The sequence below is a fragment of the Dermacentor variabilis genome, chromosome 3 (assembly GCF_050947875.1).
Source record: "Dermacentor variabilis isolate Ectoservices chromosome 3, ASM5094787v1, whole genome shotgun sequence".
Taxonomy (NCBI): domain Eukaryota; kingdom Metazoa; phylum Arthropoda; class Arachnida; order Ixodida; family Ixodidae; genus Dermacentor; species Dermacentor variabilis.
In genome coordinates, this window is record NC_134570.1 from 222,051,155 (window position 1) to 222,071,635 (window position 20,481).

A 20,481-nucleotide genomic window follows, 5' to 3' on the forward strand; every position below is an offset into this window, starting at 1 on the left:
GAAATTTCTTTAAGAATGAACATTGCTAATACTTCTTTCTAACGACATCCTGTCCAGATCTCGAAAGTTTATCACTCTCTTTATTGGCTTAAACAGATGTGACTACCACTTTGGTGAAGTGCTCTATACTCTCTTATAGGTGTCATTGTATTGCAAGATATTGCAAGCATGTGTGAGCCTCATGGTGGTCAAGTCATGTTCCAACAGAAAAGTAGCTCATGCCGCACTACAAAAATGTAATCGGGACAAGAAATGAAGGTGGTCATACGTTAATGTCGTAACCCGTTGCCAGTATTGTCGTGGCTTTCAAATTGCAAATGCGCTTCTCTGCAGATGCATTATTCAGGGACGCCTGGCTTGCACCAAGGCCGATCGCAGGCGGATCCTACCTGGGAACGCTAACCGGTGGCGCTGCCGCTAACAAGACTGGCAGTCACGTGGCCAGCAGTAGCAGCACTGGGAGCAGAACCACGCTATCGCTTGTTGTTGCTGAGCAGCCGGAATGCTCGGTTGCGACCTCACCGCTGGCGGTCGAGCCATACCCGTGCGCGACGGGTTTCAGAACTTCCACGCCTTCAGTGGCGGGGCTTGGCGCAGGCGGTCGATCTCGGCCGCTGACCAAGCCTCCGTACTCGTACGTTGCTCTCATAGACATGGTCCTAAAGGACGCACCGGACGGAAAGCTTACGCTGAGCGAAATCTACAAAGCCATCATGGCCCGGTTTCCATACTTCAAGAAGGAACAACGCGGATGGCAGAACTCTATTCGTCACAACCTCAGCCTGAACGAATGCTTCGTTAAGGTGTGTTGCTTTTTTCATCTTCTTGGCCTTGTCTAGGTAAAGCATAAGGGGGCAAGCACTTCTTATCGCTTAACATTCCCTTTGTGGCAAGTTGTTTTTCTACACAGCCTGATCAGAAATTTTGAGTGTAGCTCAACGTGCCCGTTCTCTCTTCGGATTGTTTGTATTGAGACAACCGTAGAGCGAGAAATGGTTGGGAAACCTGTATCATATGGAATATTGGGTATGACACGATCAATGGAAACACACACGGCTTGTGAACATATCTTTCCTTTGCCTTGCTCAACAACGCCAAGCAGGTGCAGTGGTAATATATGTCTTCTCGTATGCAGAAAAATGTCAACAATACAAGCGCTACATTCTGTCATTGAGTGATTCATTTGCATTGTTTCTAGCACCAAGCGTTCCGTAACTGCATTGACTATATATATATATATATATATATATATATATATATATATATATATATATATATATATATATATATATATATACTCTGCTGAAAATAAGCGCTTCCTTCTGCGTGGAGACACTGCTTGTCAGAGGTGCCGCGAGCGCCGCCAGCGTAATACCCCTGTCAAGCGGGCAAGTTAAGTGCACTTACTGGGAGTGCACTTCGGGACCTTGAGTCACACTTTAGGCAACGCGCTTCTTAACGGGAAAACAGAGTGCACTCCCAGTAAAAAAAAATGGCGACAGACTAAGAGCGCGTTTTTAAAGGTGTAAATTAACAAGAGAAAGCTGCTAAAAAGCGATTGTTTTAAGTAGAATTATATATAAAAACAAACTTCATCTATTTGTCTCAACAAAAAACGAAGACGTTCTTATTATAAATCTGTTGCAAGTCAATGCTGGCCAAGACGAATGCCTAGCAAATCCAAAACAACATGGCGGCGTGCGGCGAGGCGGCAGTTGATCCTGCTAGAACAGAATATGAGCAGTTATATTTGAGCAAAGACGGCGAGTTCGATATTTAGCTACACTGCAAAATGCCACGCACACGGCTCAAAGCACGACCGGCATGGTCCCCCCCACCCCCCAGCACGCTTTCACACCAAAATAAACACGAACTGAATGAACCTGGCGGCGCCGCAGTGCCGCATCATTCTGGCGCCGTTAGTTGCGTACATGATAAATTCGTTTCTTTATTGTGCTATTTCGCTTTTCGCTAAACACAAATTATATTGTTAAAAGCTGTTCACTAACTGAAATGAACTTCTGTGTCCTTTTTCTATCCATTACATTTTGCGTCCTTGAAAGCGTTGGCGGCGAGGCTACGTACTCGGCCAGCAAAGTGCGTTCCGTGAACGTACTCCGACTTGAGTGCACTCATCTGAGAGTACACTCCGCTGCGACGTTAAGATTTGGGAAAGTGCACTTAAAAACTGAGTGCACTCGCCGTAAGTGCACTTAACTTGCCCGCTTGACAGGGGTATAAGAGTGGCGACACGAGCAACCTAGGAAAGCCGCAGCCTTATACGCCGACACGAATGCTAGTGGCGAGAAGCAGCACCTGTGGCACGAACCTATCGACAGCCATGGCACGTATGCTAGCTGTTCTCGACCAAGAAACACGTAAGTGGGCCGCTTACCTAGTAAAGGTTGAGGCGCATTTTGAAACAAGCGAAGTCACCGATGATGCCAAGAGAGCTTTGTTGTTCGCGGCGCTGCGGTCATAGAGGACACGTCTCGCGGCAGATTGGCACCGCTTCAGCCGGACTCTCACAGCTACTACGAAGTTGTAGTTTCGGTAAATGAGTTTTCTAACCCAAAGCCTAATGATATCTCGGAGAGCTTCAAGTTTATCCATCCTACCAGCAAGAAGAAGAGTCCTTAGTTCATTATCTCGACGGTGATTGTCGGGATACGTAAGCTTGATCAGAAGTGCATTTGTTCGCTGGTGTTAGACAGGACGCTTAGGGATAGCACTGCATGGGGTGTCCGTTCAGAAAGTTTGCAAAAGTAGCTACTGCCGAAGAAGTACTTAGCACTTAAAGAATCTGAAGCCCTTCCCTCGCTGCGAAAACCGCAAAACACGGGTCGCAGCAGATACATAGGCAGTGGTATGCGTGCGAACACAAGTGATGCAAACAGAACGGTATACCGAACAGCAGAAAACTCAAGAGAAAGTGACCACAGCAGCACATTGCAAATCTGGTCCATCATGGGCCTTGACGAAGCGCCTTAGGCAGTTTATCGCGTTGGATGCAGGTACCCATATGGATGGACATTGATATTGGCTCTCCAGCTTGTATCTTTCCAAGAGTAACGTATGAAGTACACCGTGACCGTTGGTTTCGGCTGCAAAGTGCATCGTTAAAGCTTTTCTCAAAACAACCAGTACTGGGCGTTTTGGCAATGAAGCCTGCTTATGAGTCGCTAGAAGTTAATTGCACCCTGACGGTATTGGATTGTGAAGGTCCCAGCCTGTGCGGCCGGAACTTATTGCCGAAGCTTGCAGCAGAAGCTACTCCGGGTCCTGCACGTGATGACGCAACCAAGCGCGACAAGTAAGCGAGAACCGGTAGGAACCCGTGCCATAAGAGAAGAGTATGCAGACGGGTTCGCCGAAGGCATAGAACACTTGAAGGTATCGCCGCGTCGCCGCTCCGTTGACATTAGGCACAAAACACTAACAAAATTTTGCAAGGCAAGAAAAGTTGCCTTTGCTCTAACAAGTTTTCTTCTGAGCTGGATAGGCTGGAGCAAAACGGCCTAATATCGCCAGTCCCTTATGCGGAGTGGGCAACACCGATAGTCCTGGTACTTAAAAGTCCCGGCGTGTGCATACTTGTCTCTTAAGGGACATTAAAGCGTGTGTGTGAAATGAAAATGTACCCTCTACCAGCCATAAACGACATCTTCACAAACTTGCGTAGTAGACAGCACTTCTGTATTGTGGATCGAGACGCCTACAACCAGATTGTACTGGAACAAAGCTCGCGAAAGCTGGCCGTTGTAGACACGCATAAAGGATTATTTTTTTTATAATAGGTTGCCGCTTGGAATCTTGCCAGCACCGGCGATATTTCAGAGAATGACTGAGTCAATATTGCACGGAATACAAAGGGTACAAGCATATCTGGACTACGTTTTGATAGCAGAGACTGCGGAAAAGTTCAACGTAATCCTGCGAGTGGCGTTGCAGAAATTTGAAGTGCATGGCATTAAACTGCGCTCTGACAAGTGCCAGATAAACTGGGCCACGGTGAAGTATCTAGGCCACTGTACCGACGAAGAGGGATTGAACCCAAATAAAAAAAACACCGGGGCCATCAGGCTCGTCCCAGCCCCTTGAAATGTTACAGATATACGATCGTTCCTGGGTACGCTGGCACTTTAAAAGAAATTTTTACAGAATGTTTCGACGCTACTGGCCACTTCGTACCGACTTCTGGAAAACGCAACGAGATGGTCATGAGATGCAATAGAAGAAGATGCATTGCAGAAGGCTAAAGATGCTTTGTGTGCTGCGCCAGTGCTGACTCACTTGAATCCAATGAAAAAGCTATTCTTGGAACGGGATGGCTGATGATCTGGTGTAGGAGCCGCTCTTGGTCATGGAACTGATGGACAGTGTTGACCAGTTGGATTTCGGTCGCGAACGCTGACAGCTGCAGAAAAGAAATGTTCCCCCGGATTGGAGCGAGAGGCTCTTATTGGCGGCGTTACGCAGTTCTGCGGTCACCTACTGGTGCACAGAGTCTACTTCAATTACAGACCACGAGCCATTATTATAAGGACGGAGCGGAAAACAAATGCAGCCTAGACCGGGTTAACTATCGTGTAACGCTGATGCATGAGGCCGCATACTTAAACCCGTGCAGCATGAAGCAGAGCCGGAGGTCATCACGCCCGTCGTTCTGGACCTACAGGACCTCCTTGCACTGCTTGCGACACAGTTGCAAGCAACCACGGCGACAGATGACGCCATCTCTCGAGCATTCAAGTACACGCGCAATGGTTGGCCGCGTACTAGTAAAAGGATCAGCTAGCTCGCAGGATATTAAAAGAAAGGGTGCGAGCTGTTAGAAGAAAACGATTTATTGCACTGGGCCATCGCGTGGTCATACCTACAGCATCCTGCAGGAAGTTTTTCATGTTACTGCATCAAGCCCATCAGAGAGTGTTGTCTAAGGTGAGAGCAAGGTCAGCACTTTCGTGGCCCTCTTTGGACCATGAAATCTAGCGCGTCGCTGGCACCTGTAGTAACTGTGTTCAAGCACTGTTCATGACTAAAGTACCCGCTCCCGTGAACTCGCCGGAGGCAGGAGAAGGGTGGTTACGCCAATACACAGACTATACGTGGCCACTGCACGGCAATATTGTTTTAATTGGGGTGCATTCCCACAGTAAATGGCTCGAGGCTGTTTCTGTAGCGTGTGCAAATTTCCGTAGCAGTGTCAGAGCTCTGAGAGCAATGTTTTCCCCGTTCGGTGTACCACACACACAGTGGTGCCACATAAGTGAGCCCCTTTCACAGGCTCCGTGAGTCCACGCAACGGAACAACATCGTATATAGGGCAACAGCCTCCGATCACCCACAGATTAATTGTCTTGCTGAGTGCGATGTGCGGACGGTAAATGATGGATTACAGAAGAGCGGAATCGCCGAATGAGTTACTTCTTTGGCTCACGTCTTGTGTAACTATAAAAGTACTCTTGTCTGTCTGTCTGTCTGTCTGTCTGTCTGTCTTTTTTATTGAAATGAAAATAAATAAAAGAGACGTAGTCACCTTATAAATGGTGACGGCTACTCATTTTCTCATAGCGGAAACAACAATATAAAAAATACGCAGGAAAATGAAAAGAAATCACTTCATACGGTCAGAAATCAACAGCACAGTCCTATACGCCCATGCACATAACAGTATAAAAGTCAAATGCAAGTTGCGCCACAATGAGTTCGTAAACAGTCACAAACACACACAAACGGCCGTTATGTAGTGAGCATATAAACCGATGAGGAATTACACAGTGTTAAAATAATTCACGCATAACAAATGTATAACACGTATCATACAAGTACTAATAATTACAAATAATAGAAGAACGTTATAGTAGTATCGTGTTATTCTTCAGTGCAACACCTAGTATTTGTTAAGGATGCCTGTTCATAAAAATGTTCAAGTGCGTTCAATGCTTTTCGCTGTGCTTTTTTAGGTGGCCATGGGCCCAGCAATTTTGCGACTGGGAAAGGCCGGTGAGAATCAATGGAGTGCTGCTCCTGTTCTAGCTGCCGTCTTTGCATCTCGTATATCGGGCATTCGAGGAGTAGATGGCGAACATCCTCATCGTCGTGGCCACAGGAGCAAGTCTGGCAAGGAGCCCGCTTGAGGCGATATAGGAAATGCTTGGTTTATGCTGTCCCAAGGCGCAGTCGATGAATTAGCGTCTCGGTACTTTTAGAAAGTTGTACACCCAGCTGGTATTTGAGTTGAGGGACCACTTCGTAAAGGATTGATTCCTTAGTGTTTTCATTAAACCATGTTCACCTACACAAGTCTTTCTTTAGTACTCTCAATATCCATTTTGTCTCCATTGGTGATAAATGGATGAGTTGAATTTCTGCATCCTTAAGAGCCGATTTTGCCAATGAGTCCGCTAGTTCGTTGCCTGCTATACCAGCATGGCCCGGGACCCACTGTAATATCACTTCATGTTTCCTTTCATTAGCCTGAGTTAAACTTTTCAGTACTGCTCATGTTATTCATGTGTGTGTGGTTGGTTGTCATCAATATTTTCAAGACATGCTAAAGCCGATAAAGAGTCTGTGCAAATTACCCCCACTTTGTGGGTGTCTCATATCTTTTGATAAAATGAATGGCTTGGAGAATTGCCACTAATTGCTCTATTGTTGGTGACGACGTGTGTCCTAATCGACAAGCGTACTCTACCTCTAAGGATGGTATAACATATGCTGCAGTCACACTTTCTTTGAATACAGAACCGTCTGTGTAGACGTGAATAGATTCCTGGTACTTGTCAAGTAGGTGATGAGGCGCTAATTGACTGTCTGTCTTCTTACGCCGATACTGTGGCTCAACTTGTCTATCAGCTTGAGCTAGTAAGCATGTGCTCGTGGTCCTGATACGGTGATGATCTTTCCATCGCCGTCACTCCTGCTTCGTGATCCGACTCCCGTAACATCGTCGTCTTTACACCTTCTATGCCGGCTTAGTAGCACGAGTTTAATACGTAGGTGCTCGTGTGTTTTTATGCATTCGCTGCCATTGCATCATCGCTATTCCAGGTTTGTCGTCCGACTCTCGTCATGCCTTCGTTGTAACATCATCACCGTCATACTGCCGTCATTCATTGGTTGTGATACCGCCGTCGTGATGCCATGTTGGTCGTTCCAGCGTATAGTTCTAGCTTCGTTACCCGATACTCGTCATGCCGTCGTCGTCATGTGATCGTCGTCTCGCCATCCTCGTCATCAGGCTTCGTAATACAATCATCGACACGCCGTGGTCTTCAAACGCTCGTCTCCATCCCATTTTCCTCATACCGTTGCCATGCCATTGCCTTCATTGAGTCATTCTCACACAGCTGTCATCACGAATTCGATCACGTACCTTCGTCATGGTGCCATCACGATCCTTCCATTATTGCTACTCTAACTTCCGTCTCGAATCTCGCCGTCATCATCACGCCATCACCATCAAGCAGTCATAATCATACCATTGCCATCATGCCGTCGTGATTATACTGCCTTCGTCGCTCCAAGAAATTAATCTTTGTTTGCCATTCAAACGCGATTATGGTGCTGCCGCCATACCATGGTAGCATGACAGCGACTATCATGCATCTGTTGTCCTTCCGTCGTTTGTCATGCCGTCGTGGTCGCTCCAACTTCATCATTCAAGTTTTGGCGTGCAGTCGTCGTGACGCTGTCGTCGTAGTGCCATTGTAGTCAAACACTCATTGCCATCGCATCGTCGTCTTACAATCGTCAGCGCGTCGTCGTCATACAGTCATCGCGATGCATTTATTGTAATGTCGTCAGCATGATGCCAACGCGGTCGTTTCTTCTTCGTCATTCTAAATTCGACATCCAAGTCTCGACAGGAAGCGGTCGCCATGCCATCAACGCCATACAGTTGTCGTTACACCATTGTCATCATGCTGTCGTCGTAATGGTATCGTTTTACCATCGTCATCACATAAGTAACGTCACCCCATTGTCCTTAATTGATGCCGTCCCGCAGCTCCTCTCGATTCATCGACCACATTCCTTCTTCGTCATTTCATCGTAACTATGCCGTCTTAAATCAATCGTAATTATGTGCCGTTGTCATACCGTCGTCGTCATTTGCGTCTGTGTGAGACAGACAATGCAACCACTGTGAACCATCGTCGTCATGCCGTCGTGGTCGTGCCATCGCCGTGATTTCAACTTAGCCATCCGGTTGCCGCCATGCCAGCGTCGTCATGGCTACGTTGTTCACTCGTCATTATCCCGTTGCCACCACGTTGTCGTCAAGCGTAGCCATTACACCAATGTAATCATTTAGGAATTGTCATCTCATTGTCGTCATAGGGCTGTCGTCATACCGCGTTTTTGTTCCTTCCACATAAGTCTATTGTCGTGGCTGCTTCGGCGTTATACAGTCGTCGTCATGCCTTCATAGTGATGGGCGACTTGAGTGTCATAGCAAAGCGGGGCTATACCGTAGAACGTACCACACAGCCGAAGAATCGCAAGTCTCACAGTAATCACTAAAGATGCTAAGCAAACGTCACTAAATAAATACTGTATCCCACTACATTGCTCAAATGGCAATCGCATTACCGTCGATAGCCATCGTTAGATGAGTTCTGCAGTAATTTTCCTTAAATAATTTTTGCGTAGTGTCCCAACCGAATGCGACGGCTGGTTGGTACCCTAAACTAGCAGCCTCAAGCTCAGAAGCATGTTTTAGTAACTTACTCACCACGCCGGGTACCGGCACTGAAACTGCTATGTTTTTTAGAAGTCGCGTGACCAATGATGATTTGTGACTGTCGATGGCCTCAGAAGACGCCCAAAGTGCGAGTCACCTACCTCAAGCAACCTTCTATGGTGGCAGAATGGCTACGCAGCCTTCTGTTGCAGAGTACGAAGTCACAGATTGAAGTGTTGGCGGCGGCAGCCTCACGACCGCGGGGACAGAATCAAAAACATGCTCGCGGGTGCTGCTTTAAATCCGCGTCAAAAACGTCAGGTGGTTTAAATTAATACGGATCCACCTGCTACGTCACATGTCCCCTCTGCGTGCTGCTTTGATTCCCTAAGCCCTACAATTTTGAAGAGCCGCTCTCGAAAAGACAATCTCAGTCTTTGGTTCGCACCTCCATTAGCCCACAATGGGTTTTGGTACGCGGTACCTGCTTCCTGTAGGGTGCACCATGAGGTTAGTCGACTGCGGAACGTCGGGGTCCCTGAAGACACGATAGTGTCTGTGGCTGAGAACATCATTCATGAGGTCCAGTGACACCGACAATCCACTGGGCTATGTTAACCATGGCACCAGGTGCGTGCAGTGCATATGCCGTACATGCACAACATGTCGCGCCGCCTCAAGAAGAAAACGGGAAAGTGTGGCGTTGTGGTCGTTTTCTCGGCGCAACAAAAACAATCGAGAATGTGCATCACGGTGAACAAAGGTTAACGTACTGACGCCTGTTTGAAAAATTATGCGACAAACTTTGTTGACTGCCATGTGGCTGCAGTTTACATGATTACACTACCGTGCGCCAAATGCTATATTTGTCAAACGTTGGGGGTTCAAACGATTGCGTGAGGGAACACAGGGCAGCTGTCTGGACATTAGCGGCTGGGGACCATCTGGCTGATGTATGTCGTAGGTGCTCGTGCACCACAAAGTTTCAAAGCACTGTTGTGCTCAATCGGCTTCATAGCCAAATGGATAGATAAGTATTCGGAGTGTTGTGGGTGAGAGGTGTGTAAGCACCGTGTCCCTGGCTCTTAAATTTTTTTTTTCCTATCTGGAAAATAACCTGTTCATCAATTTGTTGCGATAATTCCTGTGTTAGAGGGGCAAAAGATGAGCTTGCCATGAATGTTAGGTTTATTCGTAGTAAAAATACAACTCAAGTCTAACACTTCGTTCTGTGTGCTTTTTTCCGCCGTCCGATGTCTTCTTCGCGCTAGGTAATGATGTCTGGAGATTTATTGCTATTCACGGAGCTTGTGATCAAAAATTTGTGAGACAACTAAAACCAGGTTTCGGCAAGAACTCACGATGTTTTTACAGCGAAGCTGTCTATGGGTAGAATCCAGGTGTTTATTGCGTCCCAACGCGAAAAAACTCGACAATAAAAGCGAGAGTGAAAGAGACAACAACACAAGCAAATGCATATCGCCCGTGGCATCGGAGCTCGGTTTAAAGGCAACCTGTGCCTAAAAGGGTGCTCCATCGCAGCTGTCTCTGTGTGAATGTAATGAGGTAGTGAGTGACGTATTGTGTGCCCGGTGACCTGACCACGAGGAATCTTGCAGCGAACCTGTATGTGGCGCAGATTCGGAGTTTCGTCGTGTCTGCCAGGATACATTATCATCATCAGCAATGGCTCTAGCGTCATTGTTTTCTTTGCGCCCCTCGTCGCCACTGCACAAATGCGCTCATGCTGCTCATCATCTGCTTCCACAGCCGAGGCCGTTGTGCGAAAAACTACCAACACCAATGGCTGTTTAATGTGCAGCGGACGTCACGGCTCTATAGGTGGATGGTGTAACTGATCTCACTTTCATTCTGCCGGTGCAACGGCTAAGGCACGCGTCGTCAGGACTGCGGAAGAACAACATCGTGCATATGAAGAGTGATGAAGGGAGCAACGACGCCAGTGCGAACATGCACGGCGGCTGACGAGCCTGCCCACGAGGCGACGCGCAGGTGACTAGCGAAAACCGGCGAAGCATACCGAGAGCCAGATAATGGCGCAAAGCGGCGTCAAGGGGTCAACGTGACTGATTTGAAGGGTACGAGGTTCCATAGAGACTTCCCTGGTCGACAACTCGGCCTTACCTGCAACGTGTGTGACAGACTTGATAACAGCCGTCGTCGTAATAGAGTGGCCGCGTTTTCGTGGCTATGATGCCCTTTTTTAAGGGGTATAAGCCATTCGTTGTCTCACGTAACGGACACATTTAATAACGCAACTGATACGTGAATGTGTGTGCGTACCCATATCGTCACGATGGCCACAGATAAGAACAATAAATATGTTTAACATTCGTTCAAAAATCTCTGCCACATCAGTGTCGTGCGCTAAATATCTTTGCTGGTCATCCACCTTCACAGAGTGGAATGGCTCATGAATTTTTTTAGAGCTTGATAAATGTTTAGGGAAATAGGCGTGCGGTCCCACCATGCCCATGGTGCTGTATCATGCCCATGATGCAGCTGTATCATGTCAATTAGGTGTAGCAACGGTTTCAATGCTTATTCCACCTTCAAATATAGAAGAGGCACGGATAGCTCAGAGTAGAGGAACCAGGGTGCTATAATTTTGCTTAAAATACTCATTGCGCATGTATCGGTCAAGTCTTTCTCACGTACACAACTGAACTGTCAACAATACAGAACGCACTACACGGAACAGGACGAATCATTTTCTTATCCCTTAACGTTCCATCAGTCTTCTTTCCATAGCTCGTTGCGTCGTCCTCAATTTAAGTAGAACCCTTTTCGTAAGCCTCCAGGTTTCTGCCCCGTACGTGAGCACTGGTAAGACTATGCTGTTATACACTTTTCTCTAGAGGGATAATGGCAACCTGCAGTTCATGATCTGAGAATGCCTGCCAAACGAACCCCAGCCTATTCTTATTCGTCTGATTATTTCAGTCTCATGATCCGGATCCGCGGTCACTACCTGCCCTAAGTAGATGTATTCCCTTACCATTTCCAGTGCCTCGCTACCTATCGTAAACTGCCGTTCTCTTCCGAGACTGTTCCACATTACTTTAGTGTTCTGCAGATAAACTTTTTAGACCCGCCCTTCTGCTTTGCCTCTCCAGGTCAGTGAGCATGCATTGCAATTGGTCCACTGAGTTACTAAGGAAGGCAATATCATCAGCGAATCGCAAGTTACTAAGGCATTCTCCATTAAATCTTATCTCCAATTCTTCCCAATGCAGGTCTCTGAATACCTCCTGTAAACATGCTGTGAATAGCATTGGAGAGATCGTATCTCCCGGCCTGACGCCTTTCTTTCCTGGGATTTTGTTGCTTTTTTATGGCGGACTACGGTGGCTGTGGAGCCGCTATGGATATCTTTCAGTATTTTTACGTACGGCTCGTCTACACCCTGATTCCGTAATGCCTCCATGACTGCTGAGGTTTCGACTGAACCAAACGATTTCTTGTAATCAATGAAAGCTATATATAAGGATTGGTTATATTCCACCCATTTATCTATCACTTGATTGAGAGTGTGAATAGGGTCTATTGTTGAGTAGCCTTTACGGAATCCTACCTGGTCCTTTGCTTGACAGAAATCTAAGGTGTCCCTGATTTTATTTGCGATTACCGTAGTGAATACTTTGTAGGCAACGGACAGTAAGCTGATCGGTCCATAATTTTTCAAATGTTTTACGTCTGCTTTATTAAAAATTAAGATAATGTTAGCGTTCTTCCAAGATTCCGGTACGCTCGAAGTCATGAGGCATTGCGTATACAGGGTGGCCAATTTTTCTAGAACAATCGGCCAACCATCCTTCAACAAATCTGATGTTACCTGATCGTCCCTAGCTGCCTTCCGTTATTGCATAGCTCCGAAAACTTTCTTTACTTCTTCCGGCGTTACTTGTGGGATGTCGAATTCCTCTAGACTATTCTCTCGTCCATTATTGTCGTGGGTGTCATTGGTACTCTATAAATCTCTATAGAGCTTCTCAGCCACTTGAACTATCTCATTCATATTAGTAATGATATTGCGGGCTTTGTCTCTTAACGCATACATCTGATTCTTGCCAATTCCTAGTTTCTTCTTCACTGCTTTTAGGCTTCCTCTGTTCCTGACAGCACGTTCAATTCTATCCATATTATACTTCCTTATGTCAGCTGTCTTACGCTTGTTGATTGGCTTAGAAAGTTCTGCCAGTTCTATTCTAGTTGAACGGTTAGAGGATTTCATACATTGGCGTTTCTTGATCTGATCTTTTTTCTCCTGCGATGTTTATTGTGTATTGTTTCTACGAAGGTAATTAACCCTCTACTAAACGGAGTTTACTTTGAGTCGCCGAGTTGATGTTCACACAACGATAAAGTAAAATAGTTTGGAAATCAAAATATTTAGGCATATTATTCCTCCATCAAGATAAGGAAATTCCAAATAAATTATTCAAACGCAGAGTCATCAACTGTTATTACCTCACGTGAGCGCAGCCGGTGGTCTATTTCGTTTGCGTGCAACGAACAGGGCATCCCTACTATCTGCACCGGGACCTAACAATACGCAAGTACCACGTATATTGATAGAGCCTCAGTAATGTTGTTTGTAATCGCTTGGAGATACTCAGATTATTTGTTGCATTGATTACATAAATACTCTCAATATTTATTCAACTTCTCAAATATTATAATTAGATGAAGCGTCCGAACGAGAAAATTGTAGACCAACATAAAAGGCTCCCGATATAACTTTGTTACTCAACACGTGCTACATAAAAGTGTTTTTCCGAGCGTAAACGAAGGCCGCGAATGCACCAAAAGATGCTCGAGCGGCCGGTCGTGCGGCAATCTTGCGTGTACTCGCCGGCTTCGTTCACGCTCGGGAGGAACTTTTATGAAGCACGTAATGAGGCACAGAAAGGTGTATCGCGAGTTTTTTATGTTGCTCTACAATTTTAGCATTGGCACTTTTTCTGTACACCTACTAATAAAGAAGTTAATTAATTAAGACGAGTTGTCTAATTAGACGGAATGCGAAAAAAAAAACGCCTGAGTATCTCCACGGGACGGCAAACAACATTATCGATGCTCTGTCCGGCTACGAGACACTTGAATATTTTTAAAATCTTCGTGCATGATAGTCCGGACAACCTGTACATGTACATGGAATATAAAGAATACTAGGAGCGACCGTTCGTCGATATTTCCTTTGTATACTTTTATGATTGGGAACCTTATTGACTACGATTCGATGTGACTCTTCCACATCATTTGTCTCAAGTGGTGACAAACCCTACATGTTTTCGAAACATCTGTTTCTGAATACTTAAAATACCGGTCACAGAATCTTCGCCCGCTCTTAACCCTATAGTGGTATACTTAGTGTTTCCTGGCCCATAAATGTATTTGCCGATTGTTGCTCCGAAAGTACTGTCGAGAAAAGTCTCTTGAAAGGTCGCAATATTTCGTAACATTCGAACTATAATAATGTTTAATGTGGGATTTAGAAGAAATTCAAAAGATTTTTTCCATGAGTCCGCAGCATATTTGTTTTCTCTGAGCCGTCAATATAAGTACACTATGTACGATGTTTCCAGTCCATCAAACTTAGTTACATGGAATTATATTCTTTGGTTACTATAGTTGAAGTTCGCGAAATGTTTCCACTACGGTATTATCGATTTATAATGATTGCTTAAGGAATCATTCTTCTAGAAATAATATACAAGGCATAACGGTACATTCTATTGATATTTCATTCTCCTGCAGAACTGTAAACTGGCCCGTTTTTGTTAAATTTCGAATTCATACAGCTATACGATCAAGCTTGAGAAATTCTAGAAGAACCTTGTACATAGGCGGCCCAACAATACAGCCTGATTTTAGTTTCTAACGCCTACTCTACGCATGCTCTACATTCAGCAAGTAGTTGGGATTGTTCAGAGTAGCCTAAAAGGCACAACGGCTAGCAATAAGAAAAAAAGGAAAGCGCGCTGAGCAATAAACTTTAATACGACTGATCGGTGCATCCGTCAGGTACTAAGAGCCATCAAGTTATTTCCCAGCTTCCCAAGAAAAAAAGACGCTTTTAGCCTTAAATGGAGCTGTACAGAGCTGTACAGAATCGCTCTCATAATGTGTTACTGAGGAGTGGTATGTGAGATTAGCACGATCACAAGAGATTACGCAGGAATGTCCGATAATTTGTGTTTAAATAGCCGAAGCCCTGGACCCGTCGATAAAATTTTGACAATCGACTATTGTGCTCACCGCTGTCGTAGTGCTTTGAGTGTCAGATGTTTTTATGGGGAAGTATTCGGTACTGTGTGGTTTTCAATCGCCATTACAACATGACAATAATCATCGTCTTCATCCGCCTGGTTACACCCACTGCAGGGCAAAGGCCTATCCCATACTTCTCTAACTACCGCAGTGATGTGCTGATTGTGGCCATGTTGTCCCTGCAAACTTCTTAATGTCATCTGCCCACCTAACTTCCTGCCGCCCACTGCTAGGCTTCCCTTCTCTTGGAATCCAGTCCGTAACCCTTAATGACCATCGGTTGTCTTCCATCCTCATTACACGTCCTGCCCATGCCCATTTCTTTTTCTTGATTTCAACTAAGATGACATTAATTCGTGGTTGTTTCCTCACCCAATCTTTTCTTTTCTTATCCCTTAGCGTTTCACACATTTTTCTTCTTACCGTAGCTGGTTGCGTCATCCTAAATTTTAAGTACAACCCTTTCGTAAGCCTCCAGGTTTCTGCCCCACAGGTGAGTAGTGGTAAGACACAGCTGTTATACACTTCTCTCTTGAGGGATAGTGGTAACCTGCTGTTCATGAGCTGAGAATGCCTGCCAAACGCATTCCAGCCCATTCTTATTCTTCTGATTATTTCACTCTCATGATCCGGATCCGCGGTTACTGCCTGCCCTAAGTAGATGTATTCCCCTACCACTTCCAGTTCCTCACTACCTATCGTGAACTGCTGTTCTCTTACGAGACTGGTAAACATTAGTTTAGTTTTCTGCAAATTAATATTTAGACCCACCCTTCTGCTTTGCCGCTCCAGGTCAGTGAGCATGTATTGCACTTGGTACCCTGAGTTATTAAGCACGGTAATATCATCAGCGAATCGAAAGTTACTAAGGTATTCTCCATTAAATCTTATCCCGAATTCTCCCAAATCCAGGTCTCTGAATACCTCCTGTAAACACGCCGTGAATAGCATTAGAGAGATCGTATCTCCCTGCCTGAGGCCTTTCTTTATTGGGATTTTGTTGCTTTCTTTATGGAGGACTATGGTGGCTGTCAAGCCGCTATAGGTATCTTTCAGTATTTTTACATGCGGCTCGTCTACACCCTGATTCCGTAATGCCCCCATGTCTGGTAAGGTTTCGACTCAATCAAACGCTTTATCGTATACAATGAATGCTATATCTGAGGGTTTGTTGTATTCCGCACATTTCTCTATGACGTGATTGATAGTATGGATATGGTCTATTGTTGAGCAACCTTTACGGAATCCTGCCTGGTCCTTTGGTTGACAGAAGTCCAAGGTGTTCTGGATATTCTATTTGCGATTACCTTAGTAAATACTTTGTAGGCAACGGAGGGTAAGCTGATTGGTCTGTAATTTTTGAAATGTTTGGTGTCTCCTTTATTATGGATTAAGATTATTTTAGCGTTCTTTCAAGATTGCGGTACGCTCGAAGTCATGAGGCATTGCGTATGCAGAGTGGCCAGTTTTTCTAGAACAATCGGCCAACCATCATTCAACAAATCTGATGTTACCTGATCCTCCCCAGCTGCCTTCCGTTATTGCACAGCTCCGAAAGGTTTCTTTACTTTTTCCGGCGTTACTTGTGGGATGTCAAATTCCTCTAGACTACTCTCTCTTCCATAATGGTCGTGGGTGCCATTGGTACTCTATAAATCTCTATAGAACTCCTCAGCAACTTGAATTATCTCATCCATATTAGTAAATATATGGCTGGCTTTGTCTCTTAACGCATACATCTGATTCTTGCCTATTCCTAGTTTCTTCTTCTCTGCTTTTAGGCTTCCTCCGTTCCTGAGAGCATGTTCTGTTCTATCCATATCATACTTCCTTATGTCAGCTGTCTTACGCTCGTTGATTAACTTGGAAATTTCTGCCAGTTCTATTCTAGCTGTAGGGTTAGAGGCTTTCATACATTGGCGTTTCTTGATCAGATCTTTCGTCTCCTGCGATAGCATACTCGTATCCTTGCTAACGAAATTAACACCGACTTCTATTGCACAGTCCTTAATGATGCCCATAAAATTGTCGTTCATTGCCTCAACACTAAGGTCCTCTTCCTCAATTAAAGCCGAGTATCTGTTCTTTAGCTTGATCCGGAATTCTTCTATTTTCCACCTTAGCGCTAGCTCATATATCGTCTTCTTACTTACTAGTTTCTACCGTTCCCTTCTCAAGTCTAGGCTAATTCGAGTTCTTACCATCCTATGGTCACTGCAGCGCAGCTTGCCGAGCACGTAAACATATTGTATTATGCCTGGGTTAGCGCAGAGTATGAGGTTTATTTCATTTTAGTCTCACCATTCGAGCTCCTCCACGTCCACTTTCGGCTATCCTGCTTGCGGAGAAGTTACTCATTATGTACATAATATTCCGTTCTGCAAACTCCACTAATAACTCTTTCCTGCTATTCCTAGAACCTATGCCATATTCTCCAACTGACTTGTCTCCAGTCCGCTTGTTGCCTACCCTGGTATTGAAGTCGCCCATCAGAATAGTGTATTTTGTTCTGACTTTACCAATCGCCAATTCCACGTCTTCATAGATGATTTGAACTTCCTGGTCATCATGACTGGATGTAGGGGCGTAGGCCTGTACGACCTTCAATTTGTACTTCTTATTAAGTTTCACAACAAGACCCGCCGCGCTCTCGTTAATGCTATAGCATTCCTGTATAATACCAGCTATATCTTTATTAATCAGGCATCCGACTCCTAGTTCTCGTCTCTCCGCTAAGCCCTGGTAGCACAGGACGTGCCCGTTTTTTAGCACGGTATGTGCTTCTTTTGTCCTCCTAACCTTACTGAGCCCTGTTATATCCCATTTACTGCCCGCTAATTCCTCCGATAGCACTGCTAGACTCGCTTCACTAGATAACGTTCTACCGTTGAACGTTACGAGGTTCAGATTCCAATATCGGCTTGTCTGGAACCAGATATTCTTAGCACCCTCTGCTGCGTCAAAGGTGTGACCACCGCCGTGGTGAGTTGCTTCGCTGCTGCTGGGGACTGAGGGCAGGGGTTTGATTGTTGTATTCATATAGGACGTTGTGGCCAAGTACGGCACCAGGCTGGCGAATCCTGCTCTGGTGAGGGAGTGCGTTACCGGTTCTTGTCACCGGAATTAGGCCGCACTCCAGGCCTGTTTATGTAATTTCATCGACACGCGGGTCTTTTTTTATACGGTGTAAAATTGCGCGGCACCAGGATTCGAACCACGGTTCTCTTGCAGGCGAGGCGGATGCTCTACCTTTACGTCACCGCTGCAACATGGCAATACCTTGTGACGAAATTTCCATGTCGCACAGCTGAACTCGAAATTGCTAATCTGACCCCGGCTAAGGCAGGTGTATTCTGATGGAATGCGTTCAAAATTCCTGTGTACCGAAAACTGCGCGCACGCTGAAGAATTCCAGATCATAAAAAATAATGCTCCGACCCTGTGGCGTGCTTCATAATCAGCCCGTCCCATAAAAAAACACACAATTTGTCTACGAGCTGTTAGACCGCGGCGTTTAGATATCAGCAGACAGCTACGCCGTCAGTCGCGGTTAGATCACAGTCCAGGCAGAGGCTAAGAATGTTCCGCATTAAGACCTTCACGCTGATAATATTCAAGACAGATCACGAGGTACGAAATGCTAGGATGTGAACGAACGCGCGGTGTGCTTGAGCATACACCTACGCTGCTCTTCACAGCTCCGTCCCATAATTCACCGAAAACGACAACACTGAAACATGCATGTTCAGTTAAAGCTGTGACCTATTTTGATCTGTTGACATTCTGCACGACGATGATTTCTCACGTGCCATGTCGCTAATACGCGAACTGTGCGGACAGGCAGTTGGTGCTACAGAAGCGAGCGCTTTCAGCGAGCTCTGATGAGACCGCTGAGACAACACTGAAGCAAGCGAATTTATAAAGCAGCGGTATAGCAACACGATGACTGCTATCACGTCACCTCATTTTTCTGCGTCTACCACGTGGACTTGTGATGCAAAGCATTCTTGTCGAGTCTAGCACAGTTATTCCTACCATTTGCAGCAATGTAATCGTTTTCGTGGGCCAATTTCAAAGGCAGCGCAGTGTCGGAAATCGGCTTACCTATGTTGTCGGCTTCTCGACAAAGCACGCCGTAGGTCGTGTCTGTCTGGCCATCTTCGTCTTACCTGGTAATGCGGCTTAGACGACTGAGGCCCGCAATCGTAATTATACATTTCACCTTCAGCAACCACTGTGTCATTCATCTTGCACATACCACCATTCACAATCACGTTACAAGGGCTGTCACCACTTCTCCCCAGAAAACTGCCGCTATTCGTGAGATTCTTTCTTCTAAATATGCAAGAATGCTTTGGAGCCGTTCACACTTGACTGGGGTTATGGCTGCAGAACATTTTTCATCACTTGTCTATGTAGAACTAGTGAATGTAAGGAGGGTGTCATTGAAGTCATTTCCCTTGTCAGACACTGCTTCCATCGTTCAGAGCCACGGTCGCATAGCCAGACCAATCAAATGAGCGCAGATTTGAGCATTATTCGCCATGTCATCACCTGAGGCAAATAGTGATATTGTGTCGCTTCGTTTGGTGCTAGGTGGCTCGCGAGGACACGTCGGAAGCCAAAGGCAATTATTGGTGCCTGCACCCTGCCTACAAGGACATGTTCAAGGACGGCAACTACCACCGGCGCCGGCGCATGAACCGGTGCCCGAGGCCCGCCGCACTGCTCGCCGGGGTGCCGCCGCCGGTGGCCGCCAGGGGGCCCCACCAGCTGCCGGGCGCTTTTGCTCCCGTGCGGCCTTCGCAGCCCGACGCGTTCCTCGGCTACCGCGGGCATCACCACCAGCACGACTTCGGCGTCGCGCAGTCGCAGCTCAGCGCAGAGTACTTTTTCGAGGCCGCACAGAGGGCTACTGGCCTGTGGACTGAGCAGGGGACCTCCAGTGCCGGCGAACGACATTACTGACTAGTTGCAGGACTCGTGGCCACAAATGGCTCAACTACTTTCGCATATTAGTAAAATACCCTCACGTCTCCTCGTACACAGCGGCGTGAGTCGAGGATCCAATAGTCCGCCTATGTACCCTTATCCCGATCTTAGCTAATATTTTGGTCATGTCTGCTGTGGTGATTGATATTGAGAATAACCGTAAAATAAACTAAAAGTCAAACTTCGTCTTTGCTCACTTCCTGAGAAATGCAGATGGGGGGAGATAAAGAGACCTACTGTTTAAGAAAATATGAGATATAAATTACATTCCTTTTCCTTCCTATCAAGGCATTATTTTGAGCCACACAAGACGCATCAATATATCCCCGGTAACAAAAGTCTTAACCAAATCATTTGAAAATGCTCAAAATTCTCGTACTTACGCCGATCCACATGGGAATTCGTCTGTTAAAGAATTGTGAGAGACCACGTGTAACCCTTTAAATTTATCTCTCATTGAATGCTGGACTACAGAGTGGCCTGAAAAACAGCGTAAACAATGTGAA

The 20,481-nt window shown here is 45.9% G+C and overlaps 1 protein-coding gene across 1 annotated transcript; it reads left to right on the forward strand.

The window, feature by feature from the left end:
• Positions 1-317: 317 nt before the first annotated feature.
• On the forward strand, positions 318-20,160 carry LOC142575031 (uncharacterized). The gene is made up of 2 exons (XM_075683999.1): positions 318-803; positions 19,580-20,160. The coding sequence occupies exons 1-2, from the start codon at positions 318-320 to the stop codon at positions 19,949-19,951; spliced, it is 858 nt and encodes a 285-aa protein (XP_075540114.1). The 3' UTR covers positions 19,952-20,160.
• The last annotated feature ends 321 nt before the right edge of the window (positions 20,161-20,481 follow it).